Source organism: Enhydra lutris, unplaced genomic scaffold (genome assembly GCF_002288905.1).
Source record: "Enhydra lutris kenyoni isolate GAN:26980312 unplaced genomic scaffold, ASM228890v2 scaffoldscaffold17, whole genome shotgun sequence".
In the NCBI taxonomy this organism is placed as follows: domain Eukaryota; kingdom Metazoa; phylum Chordata; class Mammalia; order Carnivora; family Mustelidae; genus Enhydra; species Enhydra lutris.
The window spans coordinates 11,750,510-11,776,790 of NW_019154101.1; the positions used below are offsets into that span (position 1 = coordinate 11,750,510).

A 26,281-nucleotide genomic window follows, 5' to 3' on the forward strand; every position below is an offset into this window, starting at 1 on the left:
TTTATCCTGTTCTTCTTCCCCTTTTTCATCCTCTCCTAGCAGCTCTTTCAGTCTCTAGCATTTCTTCCACTTCATTGTGAGAACTTTAACTGGGCGTTGGCCTCATGTACTCTTTACTTTCTTGCTGACCCCTTCCTCTCTCTAAGCCTTCAGAGCATGGAACCCTCTGATCTTTCTCCCTCTTATTGGTATGGTGTGTCTGTGTATTTAGGGGACACTGTGGCGGGGCGGGTGGCCATATGCCCGAGAGCATGAGGAGAGGAAGTTTGTCCATGGCAGTCCTCAGTGCGTGAGTTGGCGGCCGACTAGTATGGCTTCTGGCTGCGCTGTCTTTGGGAACTTTGGATGGATGCCTGTGGAGGTGGATATGATCTGTGTGGAGGCCATGCCAAGTAATATGGTCTGAGAGTATTTATCCCCTTGTCTGTTGTTCTCAAGAAGAGGCATGGTGGTCACCTTTAAAACCTATGCTTTTTTCCTATTCAACTTGTTTAGCACTTTACCTATATAAGGATGTTCCTAGAACAAGGTCGTTTCTCAGTGATGTTGTTTCATCCTTTCATTTCTTCTTGGAGCACAGTGTGCACATGTGCAATGCTGTGCTTGTCCTCCTTTCCTTTTCCAGCTTCAGCTGTTAGCTGCTTCCCTTGTGGCACCAGAAGCACAAATTCACTTTGGGCTTAGGAGTTGGAGGGGAAAATGAAAAATTAGTTTAGATGTTTTCTGGAATGAATGGAAGTCAGGGGAGAGGTTATGTGGAGGGCTGAAGATGTATAGAATCATATTAAGGAGAATGCTCTTCGTCAGATTCAAAGTTCTGGAGTGCCAAAGCTCCGAAGTTCCTTTTTTATTATAGGCTACCCACCTTTCTGTTCTGAGACCCCTCAAGAGACATATAAGAAGGTGATGAACTGGAAAGAAACTTTGACTTTTCCTCCGGAAGTTCCTATCTCTGAGAAAGCCAAGGATCTAATTTTGAGGTATTCGTCAGAGAACATCTCCCCCACCTCCCATCCAGGTTTTTTGACATGAGTGAATTCTTTTTTTTTTTTAAACTTAAACTATTACCCGGGTCTGTCCCCTGCTCTCTCCCATTTCTCTCTTTAAAAAAAGGTCGGGGCGGGGAGGTTATTCCTTTTCTTTTTCCAAGGAGATAATGTGAGGTATGCTGAAAGGCTTCTGTCTTTTCCAGATTCTGCTGTGAGTGGGAACATAGAATTGGAGCCCCTGGAGTTGAGGAAATCAAAAGTAATTCTTTTTTTGAAGGCGTTGACTGGGAACATATCAGGTATATCCATATAAAAACTTTCAGGATTATTTCAGAAAGGCTGTAATTTGCTTCATACTAATTTAGAAGCACCATTATTGGCAAACCAGGTAAGGGAAGAAGGCTTCTTAGAAACTCAGGGGCTTCTCTTGATTTTCCTTCTTGGTGAGGATTGGGAGCTGGGGCTTCCCATCAGCCATGTGCCAGGGGATGTGGTGAAGCCAGCAGTTATTTCCTGAGTGAAGTGACATTTGAGTTCATGGTGAAGGGAGCACCTAAGAAGTGTGTTGCCCTTGCTCTTACCTAGAACACACCAACTTCTGTAGTGTTGGGAGCTGCCAGCAGGGCTGTCCCTGGCCACAGGAAGCTGGAGTCAGAAGGGGCATGTGGAGGGAGAGTGAGCTGGCCACCTCAGGGGCTGTGGAGGGCTGTGGAGGGTGGCCTGCAGCAGCCCTTCTCACCTGGCGCTTGGCATTGGGCAGTTGCCAAACCAAAGGTGAAGACATTGTCCTCTCTTCCATGATTGAGTTCTGATTTGCATTATTCAGAGTTTTACCTTTGGCTCCTTTTTGCCACGTTTTTAACCCCTTCTTCGTTAGCACCTCCAGTAGAAGGGCAGAACCCGACCTGAGGGGGCGGGCGCCCAAAGGGTTAGTTCCCCTTTTTACAGTCATGAGGGGAGTGCATTAACTTCGGATTTTAATTTTCCTCATGATTTTTGTCTTTCTTTCCAGCTATAGATCATTGTTAGTTCTATTTTCTCATTTTGTCTGGATGTGGCCAGGTGGCATGGTTGCTCAGTGTCAGAAGCTTTTCAGAGAAAATAGCTGCTGCCCGCCAGTGGATATTCTCCCCATGTCAGGCCAGGGGGCTCTGTGGAGAAAGACTTAATTAGCTGTGATCCACATGGTTACTAACCATAGTAATCATGTCTGTTCTTGGCAGAGAGAGACCTGCTGCAATATCTATTGAGATCAAAAGCATTGATGATACCTCAAACTTCGATGAGTTTCCAGAATCTGACATTCTTAAGCCAACAGGTAACATCACCAATAGTGCCTCCTGCTGCATTATAAGCACATTATTGCCCCTCAGTCTGGGGGTTGTGTTTATAGGTCAGCCAGAGGAATCTTAGTTCTTCAAGTTCTTTTTAAGTGTTTTCTAGTGCTGGTGCTGGGGAGCAGTGGCGCCCTATTCAACAGAGAATGAATACAGACTCCCATGCTCAGCTGCTGGACGGGGTGGGGAAATCATAAGGTTTTTTTCTTTTGTTTTTATTTATTAAATTAAAGGTTAGGTATCCTGAAGTGACAGAAATGGGGAAGTAATACTTTAAAAATATTTGTGAAAAATAGGAGGTTCAAAGAACATAGATAAGCAAACGTAGAAGATTCGCAGATTGAAAAACAATTTTTCCCAAGTAGAAACTTCTTCCCAATGTCATATCCTCAGTACTGAGTAGTCCCTCGGGATAAGACAGTGAAACAACTCTCACATCTGTTTCTTTCCCAGTGGCTACCAGTAATCACCCTGAGACTGACTACAAGAACAAAGACTGGGTCTTCATCAATTACACATACAAGCGCTTTGAGGGCCTGACGGCTCGGGGGGCAATACCTTCCTACATGAAAGCAGCCAAATAGTATCCTTGAAACAGAATTCTCAGTGGAGTGGAGTTATTGGTACATCATCACGGTTTTCCTCTCACACACTCTTTTAAAAGAGTTTCCAAGAAGTTTATGGAACCCCCCAGTGTGTCATGGTAAACTCTCCTGAATGTGACAGTAAGTGAATTCTCTTCCATAATACACTGGAAACCTGTAGAACAGAGACAACCATTTCTACCACATCGGCCATAACAGCTGTACTGCTTCTCTAGAAGCCTCCTGAGCCAATTTGATAGAGGTTTTGGAAAACTTTTTTTCCTAAGTTCATCAGAATGAAGAAGAAACAACAGCCATCATCAAACATTACTGAGATTGTAACATAGACTTATTGACTGTCAGCCAATTTCTGTGATTTTATGACAGACGTGCTTTCTGCCAAGCCCACCAAGTATTTCTTTTTCCTTTACAGCTAAAAGTTCCGTAGTTCTAAGGAAATAAAGCAATAACAAAAGCCTCAGTAGCCAGCATTCTGGCTGAAGGAAATGATCCACCATCCTCTGAGTGGGTGGTGATGGTGGTTTCTCCCCATACCTCGGCCTGCGGCGAGTGGCTCCTGTTAGCCCCCATTCATGGTGCACTTTATTTATGGTACTAGGATAAAGACCCTCAATCCATCGATTTCTCTCCTGCCCGTCTAAAACACTCGTGATGCTTTTCTGAGTGTTGATGGGGGATACTAGTGTGATCCATTGTCGATCTCAGAAGACCCGAGCCACTGGGCTTTGCCAAGGACTGCCAGATCATGTGGCAAACCCTTCCCATCTCTTCATGGCTGGATCAGAAAATCCCTCAGACGGATATTGTGGACCAGCAGTAGCCACAGGTGCTGCCAGCAGGAACTCACTCTGGTCCTAGGAACACAGCGGGGAGAGTCCAGGCTGAGGCAGCAGGCCTGGAACTCTCTTGGCTAAGGTGCTGCTCCTGCTCGGTCTCCAGAGCCTCCTTGGAAGCGAAGGAACCAGCCCAATAGAAAGTGCAGAGCCAGCCTACCAATCCCTATAAAGTTCACTCCCCAGTCCTTGGTGCAACTGTGCTTTGTCTTCTCTTGGTCTTTGTATTTGTCCTCTCCAATTTAAGTAACCATTTTGCCTTGGAATCATGATTACAGATATTTCCTTTGCAGATGCCTTCCTGGGGGATGCTCCTCTCTACCCTAAAGGGTAGCCTACAGCCTGGGCTGACCAGGCCTCTGCTGTGGCATTCTCAAGAGAGACCCTCGGAATTTTAGCACAAAGTGCCTTTTCTTTCACAGATGCCACCACCTTTGGAGGAATTTTGCTGCATCAGAAAAATGTGGAGGCTCCATATTAATGCATTATTTTAAAATTCTTGATAACTCTGAAAGCATCATTTGCACCTGTGTGGTGATTTTGCCTGTTGCAAAGCGTCATGGCCAAGCTGTAGCTGGGAGGCCGCTTTCTGCCAGTCTTGAGGATAAGATCAACTTGAAAGTATGTCCTGGCTGAGCCATTCAGAAATGAAAAATGGGGTATCAGAGTTATAGTAGTAAATGAAACTGCTTTAGGTTTTAATGTCTTAGAGGAAGAAAAAAGAGAATATTAGGAAAGTATTAACTTTGGATGAAGGTAATGTTTGCCCCTTAATCTTTCATTCATGGTCTGCTAGTGAAAAGGAAGTAAATGAGATTCTTTTGTGTCACTTTGTAGTTCCGTTGTATTACCAAATAGTTGAGGTTTTGACCCCCAGGTGTTTTGCAAGTATGTGTGGTAAGCACGGTAGAGAAAAGTTCACAGGAGTGGTGATAGACTGTGCGTGGGGAGTGGCAGGGGATGATTTGTTTTAGGGGAAAATGCCCACATTTTAGACTTCTGAATAAACAGTGTGAAAACAGTATGACTATGATGTGTTTTAAAGCAAATGTGGGGGCGCCTGGGTGGCTCAGTCGGTTAAGCGTCTGCCTTCAGCTCAGGTCATAATCTCAGGGTCCTGGGATCGAGCCCCACATTGGGCTCTCTGCTCAGCGGGGAGCCTGCTTCTCCCTCTCCCTCTGCCCTCCCCTCCCCATCCCGCTTGTGCTCTCTCTCAAATAGATAAAATCTTAAAGGAAAAAAAAAAAATAAAGCAAATGTGGCTTGTAACTGAAAGGGACCAGATTGCTGGTGGCTTCTTTGAACCCGTTTGTGTATCTTTGGAACACTTCATCACCATGTTTAGGCAACATGCTTTTCTGTCTCAGGGAGGCTGGGGCCTGGTTTTTTCCCTGAGAAGGAGTCTTCTGAGTTGGTTTGTACGAAAAGACCCATCTTCTGTTGGCTGCATGTGTTCTTCCCACCCGGCTCAGGCTTGCGGGACATTGGGCTCTCCCCCTGCAGCAGGGCTAAGGGGGCACCTGCTGACAAGTGGTGGACTTATGGACATTCGTACAGCTGTTTACCCAGCCCGGGGTTGATCAGGACCCTCACAGGCTCTCAGGACGGGACTTCTGCTGAGCCCTCTGGGTCCACCAGAGCAGGAGTCCTGTGGGGTCCCCTCATTAGCCCCTTCTCTGGGTTAGGGAGAGGAGCCTCAGAAAGAGGCAAGAAGAGCGAAGGCCGTCCAGGGTCTGAAGTGCAGGCAGGAGGAAGTTGAACGCAGCCAGAATGTATGTTGTCTTTGCAAAACTTAAGGATTTCAAGAAATATGTTGGAAACCATTGGTTTGGTATTGGTCCTCCTCGCAGATAGTTCTGCTTCCTACTCTCTTAAGAGGGGGTTAGGAAAAAGGACTCGAACCATACTGCCCACAGAAGTGAAACTGCATACTGATGTCACCCAGTCTCCTCTTCATTCAAGGGTGCATCAGGATTTTCTTCAGTACCTGTTTTTCTTTTTTAGGGTTTTCAAAGTAGGTTCCACACCCAACATTGGGCTTGAACTCATGACCCTGAGATCAAGCGTCACACTCTATACCAACTGAGCCAGCCAGCTGCCCCCCAGTACCTGTTTCTTTTTAGAATTACTTTCCAAAAGTAAGCTACGGATGAGTTCCTTTGGGATTAATATTCAGGCTTTGAATAGCAGGTCGCAGGTTCCAAGCTCATCTGTATGGCATAATAGGAGTTCTCTGCCATCAACTGCTAATGCTTTCTCTCTGAATAGCTTATATGGAACGCATATTCGGGTTTCACTCTCTCCTGTTTGTCTCTCCTGGGCCTCTGCATGTAGCCTCAAATGGTATTTTTTCTTGAACTCAAAGGATTCAGTGAATGGTAGTTTCCTTTGCAAGGTAGTTTACATTTCCCTGGAATGACCTGTGAAAGCCAACACTGACCTAAAAACAACTTCCATGATGCATTTTCAGGTATACTTTCAGCCCAAATCATACTGAAGCATCCATCACGCACAGAGCACAGTGCTGGGCACTCTGGGAGGCACTGGGGAGCCTATCACGGTCCTGAACTGCAGAGCAGTTGGAGAATTCCCACCAAGTGGCTTAACAGCACGCAGTACTATGGTGTAGCAGTACTGTGAAGCTGACCTAGAGTTGTTAGGGAAGCTGAGGGAAGCTTCCAGAAGTTTTTTAGTTGCAGTGACTTGTAGAGGTGATACAGCCCAGGATTTTGGAGGCCAGTAGGTTTGGTCTTGTGCTACGGCAGAGGCGTGAAGTTGTTACTTTGGAAGGAACATTCTGGGGTCTTTGTTACTTCCTCATTTCCCTCTTCCACTTCACCTCATCTAATTTCTGTCCTTAATGTGAAAACATGTTTTCATTATCCCAGGTATAAAGCATACTATTCATTTTCATAGTCATTCCTCTGGTCAGGCATGTCCTGACTGCCGTAGCCATCGGCTTCCCTTCAGCCCTCATTGTGGGTTTTTGTTTTTTTAGATTTTATTTATTTGAGAGAGGAGAGCAGGGGGAAGAGGGGCAGAGGCAGAAGCAGGCTTCCTGCTGAGCAGGGATCCCCATTGTGGGGTTCGATCCTGTGACCCTGGGATCAGGACCTGAGCCAAAGGCATCTTGCTTAGCTGACTGAGTCACCCAGGCGCCCTTTCAGCCCTCATCTTACTTGATCAACCTGTTGCACACATACTGTTAACTTCAAAAAACACGCAAAAAACTCTGTTCTTACCCGACTTCTTTCCCTCGCCACCACTCAAATGCTAGTAATCATCCAAGCAGTGCCTTTGCCCTCTTTTTACTCATGTGATCTCAGTGATCTCCCCAACACCGTGGCTTCAGCTCCCATTTTTTGTGGTGAGGTCATCAAAGTGACCAGCTTCGCAGCTCCATCCCCAGAACTCTAGATCCCATATAGCCAAGAGCCCTTAGACATCACCATCTGGAAGACCTTGTTCAGGTTCAAACTAACACTACTCCAAATGAAGCTCCTATTGCGTCCCGTTGCCTTTTTGACTCCGTCTACTCAGCTGTCCAGCTGGAGATGTCTTATACAGCTCCTGTCGTAAACAGGCACAACTCTGGGGCATGGCCATCCGTTCCACCAGTGCTTTCGTTTCTTGCTACATCTACTGCAGTGACCCCTTAGCTGAACTCTTTGTCCCTGGTCCTTCCCCTTTCAAGTCCACTGCCCTCCCTGCTGCCAAAGAAATTCAAGTTTCAGGTTTGATCATGTCATTCTCCTGCATAAAACCCTTTCAGGCTCCCAGTGGTTTATATAAATGAGAGCAAACACTTTTGAGGTAGAAGGGTCGTTCCTCACTCTGGCTTCATCTCTGCATCACCCCATCACCCCATCTTCCCTGATCATTTCACCTTTGCATCTTTGCTCATAGTTAATTGGTCTGAAATACCTCCTCCCTGCATGTTCGTGGATCCAAGACAACTAGTATTCATTCTTCATAACTTGGTTCCTGTATCACTTCTAGAATTCTCTTGTGAACTCTCCTCATGGTAAAAACTGGCTGCTCTATCATTTTGGGTTTCCTGAGTGACCCGGACTATTATTCATAAATCTGTTTTCCTCGCAAGTATAAGAACCCCTAGGAGAGGAACGATGTTCTGGTTATTGTGTCCCTGTGGTCGTGCAGTGCTTGGCACAGAATATACTGAGCACGTCTTGTCTTCAGAGCATGTCCTTAACCTCTGCTGGTAAAGGCGGGCCTGCCGGGGAGGTGCTGGCTTTAGTGCCCCGTGAAGTTGGATCACCAATAAGCTCCCAGGCTAAGTGAGCTGAGGAACTCCAGAGGCACCTGACTAGAGTTGGGCCAAATCAGATCAAAGGAGGAGCCAGAAGCTTTACAGCAATGTTTCCAAGGGAACTGCCTTTCATTCCTGCCATGGCTCCTCGCTTGTTTGAAACCAGAACATAAAAGTCTGAGTCCTCTTACATTCCAGATTTATACTTGGCTTTGTGGGGGTCCTACTTGGTTGGATTTGAGAATTCAGGAGGTCTTGAATGTAAATTAGCCAGGAACTCAAGAAGGCAGACTATTAGGGTTCTGGAACTATGAGTTATAGACAATAGAATGGGAAAGGCATGCCCTGGCTCAAAGTGACCCTGTGGCACCACAGGAAAAGAGGTTCTGTTCTGGGCAGTCAGGATCCTGCTGCTTTGGGTCCCTTTGAACATCTTGACTTTTGGCTTTATTTTCTGCTAAAAAAACAACATGGACACAAATGATAATATTTTATTATAGAAAAAGCATCCCACATAAAGGATTTCGTAAACACTGTAGGTGAACAAGTGCAATTTAAAAAAGGAAATACAAAGTAAAGAGGCAAAATCTACAAGCATTTTGCCTAAATTTAAGAGAATATGTAATGTTCTCCTGCAGAAGTGATCCCACCCAGAGCACGAATGTGGCTCCATGTCCCCCAGTGAAGGCAGCAGGTATGCTTTCTGAACTCGTATGCCCGTTTTAACAATTTCAAAACAATGGCAAGAAGTGGCATTGAATAAATTACTAAAACCCTTCGATTCTTAACTTTCTATTGAAACTTGATTTAAAAGACTCCATATCACACTTTGACAATTTGACTTAAAGCCTGTGCCAATTGTTTTCTGAAAATATATCCTTCCTTCCTGGGCTTATTCCACAGTATTTTCATAGACCTGTATACATTAGATGACATACTGGTTTCTTGGAATTTAGCATAAAATAATATTTGCTATTATGTATTACACAGTAAATGTACTTTCTAGCTTCCTTACCATTTTTGCTGTCATCTTTTCAATATTCTTCCTCCACTTTGGAGAAACCATGATCATCTCACCAGACACATGTTAACACTCTGCCCACTCTCCAGCTCAATGCCAAATGTTTCCCAATCAATGATACATGATAATGATGCATTCTAAATCTCAAATTCAGGTTCCTCTTGGCTTGCTGAGCTACCTCTGAGTAAGACAGTCTGAGCAAAACCATCTTATGAAGATGGTTCAGTATACACAGCCTGGCTTACTTAATTAGGCACTTAGAAGAAAAACAAACAAAAGACCCAGCAAACCTGAGTTCCACCTTTATTAGAAATAGCTCTTGCCCAGCTGGCCAGTAATGGACCCTGAAGGGAATAACTGCGCCCCAGCCCTTGTCCCTGTGGGGACTGAGCGGTCCTGCCATCATGGACTGTCTTGGCCCCAGGAACAGAGCAGCTATGGCTAAGGGGAGCTACTAAATCAGTGATGCTGGGCTGCAAGCCGGGAGGGTGGTGGGTACAAAAGAGACCTCCCTCTTCACCAGAAGGGACCCGTGGGCCCTACTTTTCCCTTTATCACCACCATCTAGTGGCACTGGCAGGTCTACCTGTATAGATTTCCAGTTCACCCCATGGGTTGGGCCAAAAGCACATTAACCCAGTTTGGGTGGTGGAGGGAGAGAGGGAGACCTATTTCTTGAAAGCCTGAGGAAATTAATCACTTACATAGAACAGAGTGCAAAGTACACGCAATACTTTCATAACTGGCTTTTTACCTAAGCAAGGACTAACTGGTTTTAGAGTGTTAGCTGCAGTATGTTCACACTTGAATGTTAATAGAGAAGCTGGAGAACAGAAGTTACACTTGCTAGACTAACACAGTTCATTCAAATTTCCTTTGTGGTGGCATGGAAGGAAGTCAACTGAGAAGCAGAAAGGAAGCACCATTAAATGATTATCTGGGCTAGACACCTATCAGTGGGGAAGAATGAAATACTGGCATGGTCAAAGACAAACCTGACCTCAAATAGGAGTCAAGGAGTTTCACAGACATAAAATTACCCTCTGGCTACAAAAAACCCTCACCCTAAACTTTAACCCTTACCATCAGCCTTACAAGCTAGATGCTAGTGGTAGTCAGAACTCTGGGTGGGAGATGGCTCAGTTTAACCCCTTACTACTACTATTTTCTGAGTAACAAATGGAGCATTGATCTCCACTGTGATTGTGGTCACATGCACAGAAAACACACTTCTTACGAACATTCTTGTTCTTCAAGCCTGGAAAGAGCAGCTTTCGACACCCATCTGACTTTACCTTTGGAGGAGTACAACTAGGGCAGTCAAAATGGAATCACCCAACTTGCCCTATGGTATCTTATGGGAATGGAATTTAAGAAAACTAGTCACGTTATCTTAAAGAACTTAAAGGAATCTATGTACCTTTTTGAAATCTGTGATGAGTAAAGGCTCTGGGTAGGTGATTAGAAGGCCAACCTTTACCATAAAATGGGAGATTATCCCTAGACACTTAACATCTGACTCTAGACTCTAAATTTAGCTCTGCTGTTAATAGCCATGAGGACACAAGGGAAAATGGTTCACTACTGGGAGGAATGGTCTGGGTTGTCACACACCATGCATTATTAAAGGAGCCAACAGATCAAACAAAATTACTAGGCCTAATACCCCTTCAATTCATCTGTCCTTTGGGGATGACCGTAGTATGGTTTTCTAACCCAGTGTGAGCAGTGTGATAGGCTACTTCAAGGACAAATATCCTGATCCAAAAAAAATCCCACAATATGTAAAGAATATACAAAGAAATACAAAGAAAAATCCTGCACTGGGACAAGGGCTGGGCAAGTGATGTTTCCCTACCCAGCTTCACCCCAAATGCCCTCTTCCCTGGAGCTTTTACAAGTCTATGGAGAAACAGAGCGCTTGTGAGAAATTTCTGCCCATCTCTTGCAAGCCTTTCAGTCATATCATCTAAGGAAAGTTTCCCAGCCACACTCACAGCAATGTGCTGCTTAAGAAGACCTGTGGCTTCACACCACATTCCAAGCCATGATAATCAAAGTGGCCTAATCTGAACAGGTTCTTCTACTTGAGTCGTGAATTTCATTCCAAATGATCATTCCAAATAATTTCTTTAGACTCAAAAACCTTGAACGTAAAAAGGTTTCATAAACATTGTTACACTATTACTAGACTTCTGTCAAAGAAGCTGTGTGGTTTTGAACTATTCATTGCATTAATGAAAAAGAAAACTTAATTTAAACTCCTAAGAAATCTCCTTTTGAACGTTTTAGATGAGAGCCTAGTTCTTCCCAGATGCAGGTCTGGGCACAGAGGCCACCAGGAATGGCATCTTCACGGACCCCTAATGAGAATCCTATTACCGCCTGCTTATGGAAGCTTCAGTTTGTCTCTTTTTAAGGTTTGGTCCCTTTGCTGCTAAGTAACTTGCCTGGTATAAGACAAACAAGCCAAGAACAAGGTATAAAGGATGAGAGGACAGCTTTGATGAATATGAGGCAACAGGAGCCTCGACTTCCTTTCCTGCTTTTTGCAGTTGTGCAAAGACTCCGTCAATGGCACCAGACCCAAATTTTTCAAGTTACCAGGGCTGCTGCAAAGCCGGTAGCTTATTTACCAGTGCTTTTTTATCCCTTGCTGGAGGCACAGACTTTTCAGTAATGACAAGGACACACGCTAATTGTGGGAGAAAGGGAAGGGATGGAGAAGCAGGTCTCCTGACACTCAGGGGGAGACAAACCATGGGAAGGACTGGCTGTGGGCATCCCAGACAGAGAAGGGCTCCGAAGAGGCACAGTCCACAGCTGGCCCTAATCCTGAAAGTCGCTAGATGCCATCTGAGAAAGTGGGGCATTTAGCCGGTCAAGTTCATCCACTTGAGGTGGGTGGTGCATTAATATCTCCTGGTCCTCTAAGACATCTTCTCCAGCAGCTACCAGATTAGTGAGGGATTTGCTTCGGACACACTGGAAATCCACATGGCGACTCTTCCCTTCTTCCTTTTCCCAGGACATCTGGATAAAGGGGCGCTGCACATAGTTATAGATTACTTCAGAGCGGCCACCGGGCCTTCTCTTAATTTTTTCTTTGCAGGTAGGATAACCTGAAACAGAAGAAGGCCATTCTTATGACTCTGGGAAGTTACCCACTCTAGATTCCATGCTTCCTCTTCTCTGACCACATTAATTTCCTCCCAAATTCAAAGGCTGGGGAAATGACTTCTGACCATGCCCTGCCACTCCCAACAACATCCTACATGCTCACTTCCCACCCATCCAGGTTAGTAGGTCTTGTTCCTGGAAGGGAAGTAACAAAAATTCTATCTCCTCTAATGGCAGGGCAAGAACAGCCTCTTAGTAATTTCAGAAGCCTGTACTTACTGGCACCAGTGCCAAAGAAGAGAAATCCTACTAGGCCATGGTGAAGTCCAGTCTCTAACTCTAGTGCTTAGAGAGCACACTGTAGGAGAAGGTTAAGAAAGCATGTAATGTGTAGCTTAAAGAAAAAAACAGGGAATTTGCCTGAAATATCTGAAAGGCTACCACATGGAAATGGGAAAATTTTAGAGTAGCTTCAGAGGCTAGAACTAGAAGGAAGACTGAAGAGATTGGAAGTTATCTACTAGATACATGGAAGAATGTTCTAATGGTAGGACAGTCTGATGGGCTGCTCTGGGAAATGGAATAATCCTTATCACCCCGTTCCCGGGGTTTCCAGTGACAAAGGAGGGACACAATGGAAAGAGGTTTAATAGACCTCAAAAATCTCTTCCCACCTGCAATTCCAACCTAAGTCACACACAGTGAAGACCTGATGGGTTCTGTAGGTAAGACCGAGACAGCAAGAATAGCAAAACAAAAGAGTCAAACACTCATGAGGGGAGACCAGGACGGCTTCAGCATTCTCGAAGAATCAGTGTCTCAGACCCTTCCATGGAGAACACAGGTTGGGAGCCACCTGCTCATGACCATTTCAAACCATTCTACCAATACACACAGACATTCCTCAAAGGTGTGTAGTGGAATAAATCCAAATTTTGAGTCTCCAAAGCTACAGTTTTCAGAAGGACCCTTCCCAATCCCAAAAAGATCCTCACCAAGACTGCTGGTAGAATGGCTCACTCACTTGGTAAGCCCACGGGCCCTGCTCCATTTACCCCCCAGTGTCCTTAGCCCTCACTGCTCTTTATCCCGAAGCAGTACACCCGAACTTATTCCTGCAGCTGCATTAAAGCATTTATGACTAGAAATAAAATGAAAAATATAAGGGTAAACAAAAACAAAACCAGGAATCCTTCACACAGGTAGGAATGTAGTTTTCATGTGTGCCTATTCTCCAGGTCCTCTGAAAGCCGGGTTTTAAGGACATAAGCTGTGCCTACAGATACAGCCTACTCTCTTGAGCCATGCAAGCTGAACACTAACTGGGATATTTATTACCTTCAATTCCAATGCGAATATTTTTCAGGCCTCGCTCCTTTAACACTGTTTTAGCGACATCACGATTCTCAATGTATTTGAAGAATCTATAGAGCTTGGAGCTATAAAGAACTGGAAAAAGAAAAATTGAGTTAGTCATGGAGTAAAGACTTCTAAAAGAGGAGGGAGATGAGCTAACAATCAGTCTAATGAAAGGTATACCTGACTCTGATGGGAAAAAAAAATCCAGCTGGATCACAGATGAAATGTTAAGTAATGGATCAAACATAAGAAGGAAACGACATGAGAAATTCTTCTAGTCTCAGGGTGGGGAAGACCTTTCTGGGTACAACATAAAACCAGGGGCCATAATATAAAAATTGATACATTCAACTACCTAAAAATACAACATCTCTGCTTAGCCAAAACCACTGTAATTAAGCTAAAAGAAAACAAAAGTCAATTGGAAAAAAATACCTGCAACTCACATTACAAAGGGCTAATTTTCTTACTATGTATAGAGTGGTCACAAATAGAGAGCCTTCACAGATCAGTTCTGTAATGAGCAAAAGCACAAATAAAGTTACAGAAAAGGAAATTAAAAGGCTTTTAGAAATTAAAAAGATGGTAAGTGTTGATCATGAAATGAGAAATGCAAATTAAAACATAAATGCAATGCTATTTTTTACCTATCAGTGTGACAAAGAAGTTTAGTAAAACACTGTTTTGGTGAGGATGTGGGAAACAAACCTGTCATATATTGTTTTGTAAGTGTAATATGGAGAATTTGGCAACATTTATCAAAATTATGAAATAACAAAGCTTTGGCACACAAATTTCATTTCTAGGAAGATTATTCTCTAGAGATACACATGTGTGAAGACTGTTTAAGAGGTATTTACTGCAGCATCATTTGTAATTTATAGTTTCAAAGTCCAACAACAGAGCCAGTTAAATCAGTCACAGCACAGTCACATGGTGGAATACTATACAGCCATTAAAAAGATCGTGGAAGATTTCTATGTTAGACATGGTGTTGAACAGTCTGTAGAATACGGAAGCATTTGGAAAAAAGGAAAAACTGTGGATGTAATTGCTTATGTATGTGCACTGATTACATCTGAAGGATATAAAAAAAACTGAGGAGGAAAACCGGGTGGGTGAGGCAGGGTTAGGATCAAGACTTTTCAGTATATATCCATCCTTTTGTACTCTTTGAGTTGTTACCAATTCAAAGGATTTAAAAATGAAACCAGCAGAGAAAAGAGTGAGGGCCATTTAAGGGCCTCAGTGTGGCCTCTGTATTACCACCGTCTCCGACAGACACCAGGGGCAGCAGTGGAAGGTGTACACGGAGGCTCGGCACAAATTTTAGCCCTGCAGCAAGCACACTGCTCGTGTAGGTGAGTGTACTCATCGCCAGCTCAACAGTGATATTCCCGGTGCTTCCGGGATCTAGCTGCTACTCTGGGCAGCACGTTTGTTGTGGAAAACATCTACACCAGGCAGGTTGTGCCTACTTTGGGAATATTCCTCCCCCATGGGAGGGGGGTGGTCTTCATCCCAGTCCACAGAATCCTCATCCGTCAGCACAACGATGTGGCACTCTCGCTCCCCTTTCTTGGCACAGCCCACCATGATGGGCAAGATCAGCTCTTCGAGGTAGTGGTCAAACTGCTTGTGAGCACCATCGTTAGACAGTTCATGCAGCAAAGCACCTGGGGAGAGACGCTGTAGGTGAGCATCCTCTCAGCCTGAGTGCAGATATTACTGGCGGGAAAAAGACTATGAGGTACTGGCTGTCATCACTGAGAAGTTCTAGAGACGTAGCCCATTAAAGGCAGAAATGATTTTTTGCTTCGAGGCGCTAATTAAGCAGATTTTGTTAGATATGTTGCACATTTTACCACTCTAACTTTTCTCATGTTTATTTATTATTAGCAAGAGGGAGGGAGGAGTGGGGGACAAAGGGAGAAAGAATCCCAAGCAGGTTCCACGCCCAGCGTGGAGCCGACGTGGGGCTCTGTCCCACAACCCCGAGATCATGACCTGAGCAGAAACCAAGTCAGATGCTTAACCAACTGAGCCACCCAGGTGCCTCCCTCATGTTGAATAATCCCTGAGCACTTTGACCAACTGAAGTTTTGTTAGCTATACAATGTCAAACCACAAACATTAATTCTACAAGAGAAAGAACCATCATTTGTAGTACCTCTTCTGAAGATGCTCTGACCCCAATTTCATGGAGTTACGGTACCACAGAAGAGGGATCATCTGAAGTTTGAGGACACCAAGGGACTTGCTCTAAGTGTGCGCTAGACCCAGTAGAGAGACCACAAGTCTAGAGAACTTCATGGAATATGCAGGGAAATGTATCATGAACCTCAAAGAATAATTTTTTTTTTTTTTTTTAGATTTTATTTATTTATTTGATAGACAGAGATCACAAGCAGGTAGAGAAGCAGGCAGAGAGAGAGGAGGAAGCAGGCTCCCCACTGAGCAGAGAGCCCGATGCAGGGCTCGATCCCACGACCCTGGGATCATGGCCCGAGCCGAAGGCAAAGGCTTTAACCCACTGAGCCACCCAGGCGCCCCTCAAAGAATAATTTTTTAAATAATTTCAGGAAGCCTAGGTGATAATAAGAGAATGGTGTTTGTAGTCAGACAATCAGCTCTAATCCCAGCTTTTTAGAGTTTTGAACAAGTTAATTTCTCAGTCTTCTCATTTGTTAAATGTGGTTATTACCCGACTTGCAGGGCTCACTGCTATAAGACTTAAGCAAGTTCACATCTAGAAAGCACTTAGTAAACATGAAGTTAATGGTAAAAAGAATTCTAAGAAGAACCCAGCCAATTTATGCTGTTTGACTCCGCTCACTAATGTCCAAGAGTCAGTATCCTTATTTATTAGCTGAGACACCAAGGTCCCTGAGAGGGGAAGCAGTTAGCTCAGTGCCTCACTGGACAAGCTGGATTCGGAACCCGCCACACATTCTCTTTGGTTTACTCCACGTCCTCACAGAGCTGTGAAGCAGGAGAGGGAACAGGTTAGTATTACGTCTCTGCCTCTGCAAATGGTTTTCAACCCACACTCGAAACTGTTTAGTGATAAAGAATAGCAGTCGATTCCAAGCAAACTCAAAAGTTCAGCTGCTCAAATGCAGCTCAGAGCTGCTCTTGTACTTACTCAGATCTTGACATCGGATAGTGTTGAAGTCAAAGTTAATGCAGAGATAATCGCATGTATCTCTAAGGTCTGGAATAGAGATGCCATCAGGACAATTGATGATCCCAGTTTTGTAATAATCCTGTAAACAGATTAAAAAGAAGAAATGTAGGCAAAGAATCAAGATGAGGAATGACCTCTTCAACCCCTCATCCATTCCTGGTTCTGTTCAAATGTAGGTTACCAGAACTGTCACCACGCTGGCTGGCTTGTCAGCTGGCAGAGTGGCTCCTGGCTCTCTGACGTGCTTAATCATAACCTGATAGCTGACTGAGCTCGAACAAGAGGTACTTCAGGGAGAGAAAAGAGAGGGAACGGGAACTGGAACTAGACACCCTAAAGTCAGTAACAATTTGATGGAACTCTCAAGGCTTCTGCCTGTGCCTGCCCCTGGGGAAGACGATGCCACAAGAAGGGTCCTACACACCAGCACTGTTCGAAATACAGTTGCACTGATTCCTTCGGCAATCTCATACTCTCCCTTCTCGTTGGGCCGGGTGAAATTGTACTCTCTTCCTGGTCCAAACATTCTGAAAGACATCAGACGACAATGTCAGACAGCTGGATTCTTCACCCATGAGGACTGCTCCCTTCTTCACTTCATTCTGGAAGACTCCATTCCATGTTCTCATAGTATAAATTAAAAACACATCAGTGAAACCCAACCCCTATGAAGAAGCTCCCTCCAGACGTAACAGGTGGTAGCAATTGCTTGCAGCATTTGAGAACAAGGAGAAATGAAGCAGCCAAGTGTTCAGGGATCACCAGTGGTAAGCTTCCAGGACAGCAAATGAAGTAAAGCAGCATTTGCAGAGCTGGCCCTTGGAAAATCTCTGGTGTGTGTGAGGGCTGCCTCTCCTGCCCTCCCCAGTGCCCATGGATATGCTGGCAGGTCAGGAAGACTGTGCTTCTCCTGCTCCTGACCCTTCCTGGTCCTTTCCCTCCTTTGTTAACCTACCTTAGCATGCAGTGGTTCTCAGATTTGCTTTTCAATATCTAATGTGATAGATGCATCTCTCCTGGTGGGTGCAGACGTTACTGTCCTCCCATTCCTGGTACATTCTGATGCTGGAGCTCTGGGGAAAATACCCTTCTTCAATCCAAGGAGTAACTCTAATGACAGGAACTTCGGGTCAAGCAGATAGGGATGGGAGGTATTAGGCTTATCTAGTGGTTCGGCATAGTTTAGAGAGGCGAACCTGCTCTGTACATGAACTTAGAGGTCAGGAGGGCACAGGAAGATCTTGCCTTTTCTTACAGGAAGATCTTGCCTTTTCTTACTCATCTTTTCCCATTCTTCCTCCCTCCCTTTCAGATCCCCTCCAGTAAAACTGGCCCCTTGACTTCCACCACTCCTGTTGCACATCTGAGCTGTGGAATGGGAAACCAGTGTGAGGGACAGGGCAGGCAGGTAGGTAGGCTCTTCGGCCAGCTTGATTTAAGTTCCCAATGGCGCCTCAGTGCCATTTCCTTCCTCAGCCTGCTGGGAAGCCTGGCTGGCTCTTCAGTGTTAAAACTCTTTTCCTCTACCCTAAATTGGCTGCTTTTCAAAGGTCTGAAAAAGACTCCAAATCACATACTTTCCAAACACTAACACCATACATAAGAAATCCATCCTGATAAAAGTGTCTTCAAAGAATGCTGACATTTCTGAACATTCTGGTTAAAGTCCAATCAAAACAGCTATGAATCAAAATAGTGAACATGCCATGCAATGCCCCCTTTCCCCCACAAATTCTCATCAGCAAGACCTAAGCTCAGAGTTATTTTTCTGGTAATGGTGTGGATGAACATTAATCCACTTGCAATCTTTCAGCCCGTACCCCTTCTGACTAACGGCTCACATTTTTTTAAGCTTACTGACTAGGCTTACCAACACTGTATATAACCTCTGGACAGAGCAAACCTAAGTAACTCTCAGAACCAATAGCCTCAGCTGAAGAACCACCTAGATTAAGAATTAGACTCGCTCATCATGGGACAATCCTAGATTCAAAGAAAGAGGGTCAGCTAAGAATCTGTTAATCATGGGTGCCTGGGTGGTTCAGTGGATTAAGCCTCTGCCTTTAGCTCAGGTCATGATCTCAGGGTCCTGAGATTAAGGCCCGCATCAAGGTCTCTGCTTCAGCAGGGAGCCTGCTTCCCCCTCTCTCTCTGTCTGCCTCTCTGCCTACTTGTGATCTATCCAATAAATAAAAATGTTTAAAAAAAAAAAAAGAATCTCTTAATCAAACAGAAAATGCTTGCCTTTCTTCTCATGATCACTACTGTCAGAGGCAATCTACTTTGAAGAGCCAGCCAGTGCTGCAAGAACACTGTTTTTGGGTGTGTGTATGGTGGTGGTGGGGTGGGCAGTGGTAGTAACCCCTAAGACTGAGGACAGGAAGTCAAATCTGATAAAATGTAGGGCCAATCTGGAAAATGTTTTAATGTTCTAGTTTAGTCTTTTTTTGTTTGCTTGCTTGTTCTAGTTTAGTCTTAATTCAGAGGTTTGAGAAGTATTCAGATTTGGTTCTGGCAAAAAATGGTTCATCATGAATCTGTATGTATATGTTCAAATATATTTGAGTAGCTAGATTTCATTTAGCCTAAAATTCAACAAATGAGTGTGGTCCATTCTGATTTCTTCCTTTTTTTTTTTTTTTTAAAGGTTTTATTTATTTATTTGACAGACAGAGATCAAAAGTAGGCAGAGAGGCACGCAGAGGAGAGGGGGGAAGCAGGCTCCCCGCTGAGCAGAGAGCCCCATGCAGGGCTCAATCCCAGAACCCTGAGACCACGACCCGAGCCGAAGGCAGAGGCTTTAACCCACTGAGCCACCCAGGCGCCCCTCCATTCTGATTTCTAAATCAGTTCAAATTAGTCCAAAGTCCTGAGTGAGGTTAAATCTTTACATAAGATCTACTTCCAAGTAGATGAAAGTCCTCAAAAGCCAAATGTCTGTGTGTAATATACATACACACATTATTATTTTTACTCTTATCCCAATTTGCTCTACCTCATGTTAAGGTCTGTAGTTGGCCAGAAGGAGCACGTCCTAACTCCCAGCCCAGGCTCCAAGAACACTTTCTGGCCAGTGATCCTCCTTGCTAGGCTTGTTCCATTTCCTAAACTCTAATCCTAAAATGCTGGAGGCAGGAGATGGGGAGAGGAGGGTAAGATTGTGGTCTCAAGGAAGCAGCACAGAGAATGGAACACGACGAAAAGAGAGAGCAGTCACAAAACAACAGCCAGACATAAAGACTCAGTTTTGGAAAACTTGAACAGAGATGGAGGTATCAGAAAATGACAGCATGACACCCGCTGCCAAGCACAGTGGGCGACAGATGGCAGGCAAAAGGCTTTTCCATAAAACGGCTTTGCTATTGTGTCATTTGGAACACATTTCTATTTTTTATTAAAAGACAAAAGAAAAAAAGAACCCACAACTTAGATCTCCCCTTAATCCTGTCTTTGACCTGTGGAACTCAGGCAAGATTACTTTTGTGAGGGTGTACTTATTATGCATCTTATTATGGATAAGATGGATAAGAAATGAGGTGTGTGACTTCTGTTTTAGAGGGAGTTTATAGAGGAAGAGGGAAGGATATTCAGCAGATTATTTTCCATAGTCCTGATTGCACACCCTTCTGTGGGGGCCCATTGTGCTGTACTGGCTTTGTAAACAGAGTACATCCCCCAAATCATCAACACATAAACAGCTTTGTACAAGCTTGCCCTCCCTGTCTCACAAAGATATGAAGGTAGAAAAATAAGCAACCGCAGGCCTTCTTTTCCTCACATCTAGTGCAAGATAAACAGCAGGTACTTCTATTCATAGAGAACACAGTGAATTTGGAAGGAAATTATCATCAATTACCTTCCCAACATGGTATCCGGATGAGCAGTGAAAATTTGTGGATTCACAACAAAACGTGTGCCATCTACAAGAAGTGTCACTTTCTCTGGTGCCTGGGAATGAACGTTACTGCCAAAGCCCACAGTGCTGTTTCCAAATCGTTCTGGAGCCATAAAGGATTCATGGTTCCGTTTATTCCCATTTTGGAAGCAGGAGCCTTTGATGTCCTCGGGAAGTGGCATTATGTGAGGGAACTGAAGATTTGCTGGCTGAGAGGCATAGTCAAGTGAAAGGTCTAAAAGATCATACAAACAAACCAAAATAACTTGACAGCAAAAAGCCTTGGGGGAAAAGATAAATCTCATCTCTTTAAAAAAAAAAACAAAAAACTCCCAAACTTTTAGGTGTTCACAGGCAAAAAACTCTTGCCCTGAACAAGTAAAGGAAGAATAAGCTAGAGATTCATATTGGATCCCCCTGAGCTTTTTTACAGGTTTGTGTGTTTGGGAGGAGAGAATGAAGGCAATAATGCCCACATTTCAAAAAGTGATTTAAAAATTTTAAAGTAAATTACGTGCATGGCTTAAAAAAATTTAAACACTAGAGAATTTCTGTGGACAACCAACAAGGTTCTGCCAGACTCCATGCCCTCCCCCGGTCTTGTTTCACAGAGGCAATCACTTTTTACTTCTGTTTCCACTTTTAGCTCTAAATAATACTCTCGTAGTTCCTGTGTTTTATTTAAGGAACCTGCTACTTCTGGGTGCAGAAACTATTCCTTTCCCACATCCTTCTAAAAATTTCCAAATGTTTCTAAATGTTATTTCCCAGAAGGGATGACAGTCTCTAATTGTCTAATTCATTACCTTTCCTAGAAATTCACATAAAAATGCATTTTCACTATGCACTGGAGAATCCTAACATCACCAGGACCATTTTTTGAAGAGGTAGGGCTTGCCCTCAGCAGAAAGGTTCCAGTGCAAGTGGCCTTGGGTTAGGATTCCTTCATGGAAACCGTTTTTGTGCTAGTATCACCAAGGAGGCATTTCCTTTAAGCAATTTATTTAATTTTCTAAACACTGTTCATGTCTCTAAAATGAGAATCATGTTCACTTCACCTCCCTCAAAGGATTCTTCTATCAACTGAATTAAAGTATGTGAGAGCACTTCAAAGTGTGTTAATATCATATCATGGAAAAAAGACTTAAAACCAAATATGTGAAATCTGGATATAATGCAGAAGACAACCGGGGGAAATTTTTATGAAAGCATTATCATAGGATTCTTTTAAATTGGCAGATCTCCTAATATATTTTAATGTAAAAAAGTCTCTTTCACGAAAAATTTCAAACATACCAAAGTTAACACAATATGCATATCCTGTCACCTAGATTTAACAAGCTCAATTAACTTTTCTACATTTTCTTAAAATCTTTTTTTGAAAAAAGTAAAAGGTTAAAGATACAACTGAGTGTCTGACTCCCATCCCACACGAATTTTAAGTCTGTATACAATAATTCATGAACAGGATTACCTGCTCTTCACTTGTGGGAAATAAGCCTGATTTCAGGCCCTTAGATAACCAAATAAATTGTGAGCTAGAGTGCACTCACATTTCTTCCCCATTTGCTTCTGAAGGAAAGGAAACCAAAATCTAGACCAAACACCAACTGAGGGTTCGCATTCTATAGCTTTGGACAAATTTTCAGTGTGACCCTGTTGTTTGCACAAGAGCCAAGCTTCCACACCACCCACGGACAAGCTTCTAGCAAGAAACGCTTACATCACCAAGACGGGCTTTCACATTCAAAATGCTGTTCTAAAATGAAAGTAGGTACCCACATCATAAATTCAGGATGCTTGATTCCCTACCCCCTTCACCCCCCAACAATGAAGCAGTTCTAGTGGGCTGATTCCTGAAGGGCGCCTCAAGTCCCACGCAGTGTACATGGGTGAGTAGGAAGGGGGACTCAGTGCACAAACTCCCCCCAATGGCACACTCTAGGATGGCAGGCATGCCCTGCTCTTCTGCCAGTGGACGCATTAGAATACCACAGGCTGGTTAGAAAGACATGGGTTCAAATGGCAGCTGCCCACCTCCTAGCAGTGTGGGCCTGAGCACGTTCTGTAAGTTCCTGAAATCTCCTTTCCTCATCTGCACAAGGAGGAGGACTCTAAGCAGGGATCAGCACATTTTCTGTGAAGGGCCAGAAAGCTCTGTGGGTCACAGTCTCTGCCACTGTAGCTGGAAAGTAGCCAAAGACCATATGTGAACAAACAGGCGTGATGGCGGCATTTTAAAAATGTACAAAACAGGCAGTGATTTAGATGTGGCAACAGTCTGCCATCCTTAATCTAAAAACATGTATGTGAAGTTCCTAGCCCAGTGAGCACCCAGTAAACAGTAACTGCTATTGTGAGTGTTGCCGCTGCCTTCATTCAAAGTTAAAAAGAAGTGGACAGTTTATCAAGAGCCTGCACATCCATTAACTCCGAAGTCTCCCAGTCCTGTGAAGTAAGAATGTTAACATCCCTGTTTTCCGGATTAAGAAAGCAGGGCTCGGAAAGATTAAGGAGCTCATCCACTGTTACAGATGATAAATAGCCCAGCTAGACTCTGAATCTGTCTTGTGACTCCAGACCCAGGACTATCTTTCTCAGACCGTTACCGCTGAGTTAGACGTGCGGGACTGAGTGAGTCAGAGGGGCTGTTATGTGGCAGTCAGCCTTCTGTAACTAAGCCAGTCTGCTGGAGAGGTTATTTATGCCATCCGGGTGGAGTGGATGCTCATGGGTCAGAAAGCCCTCCAAATTCAGTCAAGATCTAACCATCGTACCATCGCTCCTGGGCCCTAGAGGGTAAGTGAGACTCTGAAGAGCAGAAACAGCCAAGCTATTTGTTTCTCTCTCCTGGGCCACAGCTGTGGGGTCATCGCTTGAGCAGCTGGCCTCCTGCCGCAGTGCCCTGTCGCTCTCACTGCCGCGGTGAACGTTCATCCTTGAGTTCTGGATCCTGAACTGTCTGCTGGGCCAGAGAAAAAGCCTGGAAGACAGGAATGTGCAGGATTTAGAACACTCTCCAACAGACTTCCAAGGACTTCTGAAGCATGAAAGCCGAGCTGGAGAACTCACAGACGGCTCACATTCTTGTTTGAAGAAGAAATGACATCTTAAACTTATTTCTGTGATTTTATACTGGGAGGAACTGGGCTTATTTAATGATCTCTACCAAATCACTAACAATTTAAGAATGTCGATCAACTTGTTATTTAAGAATAATTTTAAGCTGTATCCAAAACCAGACATCACACCCACCATTTTGGCCCCAATCATGATCAGTTCTACAAGTTAAATGGTAGTGCAGTAATTTGGTGTTGTTTAGATCACAGACACAAAAGAGGGGAAGAATCCAACAGGTCAACTAAAGAAAACCTGCCCATATGTGAAAAATAATCAAGACACATGTGTTCCTGCAACAACTAAGCACTAGGGAATGAAAACTATCAAATCTTGCATTAGCATTATGGTTGCTGAAACAAGAAATCACCTGCACTAAAGAAAAAACAAACAAACAAACAAACAAAATTTGACTTACAGTGCCCAGGTTCCTCTTTATAAGTTCTTTCACTTTCTGTACCTTATGCTCAACCCCAACCCCAACCTCAAAATTACACCAAGACATCATTGGCTAGAAGGCTAACTCCCCCAGGCAGTCCAGTCATGGGAGGAACACATAACGAGCTACCTCCTTGTGCTAGGCATTTGCTCATCGGGCAGAATGGGGGGGGCGGGGGGAGGGACTATGTGAAAAGCTTCATACCTTTCTTCCAGGTAATCCTGCCCTGCAGCCCTTCCGTCCTTAGGGGATGCACAACTATGTGAAATATTCCTGAAGTTCACCTTACTTATTATTCTATTATACTAATTTCTACTTGCAATTTCGGTGGAAGAATCATCTTACATCACCACTGATTTTTATCCAAGTGGATTGCATGCTAACACCATTTCAGGAAGAAATTAGGTCACTAAGGGCAGTAACATGTAGCATGTAGCAGTTAAAACAGATCCCTAGCAACTGGTAAAGTCAAAACCACCACTGCCCTCAAGTTTTATTCAGATGTCAAAATGAGGTCTATAGAACAGGGTAAGAAAAGGATCCATGGAACTGGAAAGAGCTTATTAATTGCCAACATTGGAAAGACCAAAAGGGGGTGTTTCTTTAAGCTTCACTGGTTCTGAATGACAATGTTTCACTTAACCTGTAGATATGGTTTCTAAGCTCTTCACTAGGATTAATGCTTGGTGGCACATATTAAGAAATCACCTAATGCAACATTTCCCAAAGTCTTCTATGAATTAATTCCTCTATAATCCTAGAATGACAGAACGAAGCTCTCTTAAACTTTGAAACCAAAAAAGTTAACCGACACCAGAAGATTTTACACTGGAGTAGCCTGTTTAAACCTAATACTACTCCCCTTGCAGGATGAGGCATTCATTCAACTTTGAATGTGTATTTTCACTGCCAACCTGGCTCAATTCTGTAACCATCCCCTAAATGAACTGTGGCCCTCAGAACAGTTCTAAGGAAAAAGAAAAAGGAAAAAGAAAAAGCAAAGCACTTAAACAATACAGTCTCTATTGCTAAAAAACTATTTTTGGCCAAAATGCAGTCCTAAAAGTCACAGCAGCATACAATGACAGAAACCAAAGGATCGTGCTGCCCCTGGCACACTGAACAGTAGCTGATGAGACTGCTTCAGGAAAGGAGGAGTCAGAAATATATATATTTTATTTTTTTTAAAAAGATTTTATTTATTTATTTGTCAGAGAGAGAGAGAGAGATCACAAGTAGGCAGAGTGGCAGGCAGAGAGAGAGCAGGAAATAGGCTCTCTGCTGAGCAGAGAGCCCGATGCGGGGCTCGATCCCAGGACCCTGAGATCATGACCTGAGCTAAAGGCAGAGGCTTAACCCACTGAGCCACCCAGGCGCCCCAGGAGTCAGAAATATATTAATAATGGAGCTCAGACTACATGGCCATCAAGAAAACTTAACATCCAGCAAGCAGCTTGAGCTTCACTTCCACACAGTATGTGTAAGCGTTTTATATTATAAAAATTATATTTTTATATTTTATAGATTTATATTATAAAATTATAATATAAATTATAAATAATAAATAAAAATTATTTTTTTTTCCAAAGGCCTCACATGAAGGCTCATATTTTGTTAAGTCATGATTTTGCAGACCTGGAATAGCAAGACCACTTAGCTTCATAATCTCCCATCTTGGAAAATTTAGACACAATCTTTGGTAGTGGAATTACCTCCACATATTTCTTGAACCTAAAAACAGACACACCAGTTTCTCCCAAGAACATAATCACCTTGAGTATTAATCCAAAATAACTTCTAGTTAAATCTATGTATTTTCTTCTTACTTGGGATTTCCTTAATCAATTATTTCTGAACAAGGTAATTACATGGATCACTGTGCCATTAAGTACAATATCTTACACTAAACTATTCAGATTTTTTAAATCTAAATAGGGTTATGAGCAAACAACCCTAACATGAATCTATCTCAAAAGCATAACGCTTTCAACTGTAAATGGTGCAAGGGTTATGATCTTTTATTTATTCTTTTTTTTTTTTAATTTTTATTTATTTGACAGAGATCACAAGTAGGCAGAGAGGCAGGCAGAGAGAGAGAGAGAGAGAGAG

General features: G+C 43.6%; 2 protein-coding genes across 5 annotated transcripts in view; one reads left to right on the forward strand and one right to left on the reverse strand.

The window, feature by feature from the left end:
• LOC111147550 (serine/threonine kinase 38) overlaps nt 1-4,828 on the forward strand; it is a 41,236-nt gene extending 36,408 nt beyond the window's left edge. The window contains exons 11-14 of one of the 2 annotated variants that reach the window (XM_022503642.1): nt 857-980; nt 1,193-1,288; nt 2,213-2,307; nt 2,780-4,827. In XM_022503642.1, the coding sequence (XP_022359350.1) occupies nt 857-980; nt 1,193-1,288; nt 2,213-2,307; nt 2,780-2,910 (446 nt within the window). In that variant the 3' untranslated portion in view covers nt 2,911-4,827. Of the gene's footprint in view, nt 1-856; nt 981-1,192; nt 1,289-2,212; nt 2,308-2,779 lie in introns of both variants that reach the window. The other variant, XM_022503643.1, reaches the window with a different exon arrangement.
• A 3,683-nt stretch (nt 4,829-8,511) lies between these two features.
• LOC111147569 (potassium channel tetramerization domain containing 20) overlaps nt 8,512-26,281 on the reverse strand; it is a 32,803-nt gene continuing 15,033 nt past the window's right edge. Inside the window, exons 2-8 of one of the 3 annotated variants that reach the window (XM_022503672.1) lie at nt 23,394-23,599; nt 20,578-20,851; nt 17,146-17,248; nt 16,680-16,800; nt 15,013-15,210; nt 13,514-13,624; nt 8,512-12,177 (exon numbers count right to left, since the gene is read on the reverse strand). In XM_022503672.1, coding sequence (XP_022359380.1) covers nt 11,885-12,177; nt 13,514-13,624; nt 15,013-15,210; nt 16,680-16,800; nt 17,146-17,248; nt 20,578-20,851; nt 23,394-23,553 — 1,260 coding nt within the window. In that variant the 5' untranslated portion in view covers nt 23,554-23,599 and the 3' untranslated portion in view covers nt 8,512-11,884. Of the gene's footprint in view, nt 12,178-13,513; nt 13,625-15,012; nt 15,211-16,679; nt 16,801-17,145; nt 17,249-20,577; nt 20,852-23,393; nt 23,600-26,281 lie in introns of those variants that run through there. The other 2 variants (XM_022503673.1, XM_022503674.1) reach the window with 2 other exon arrangements.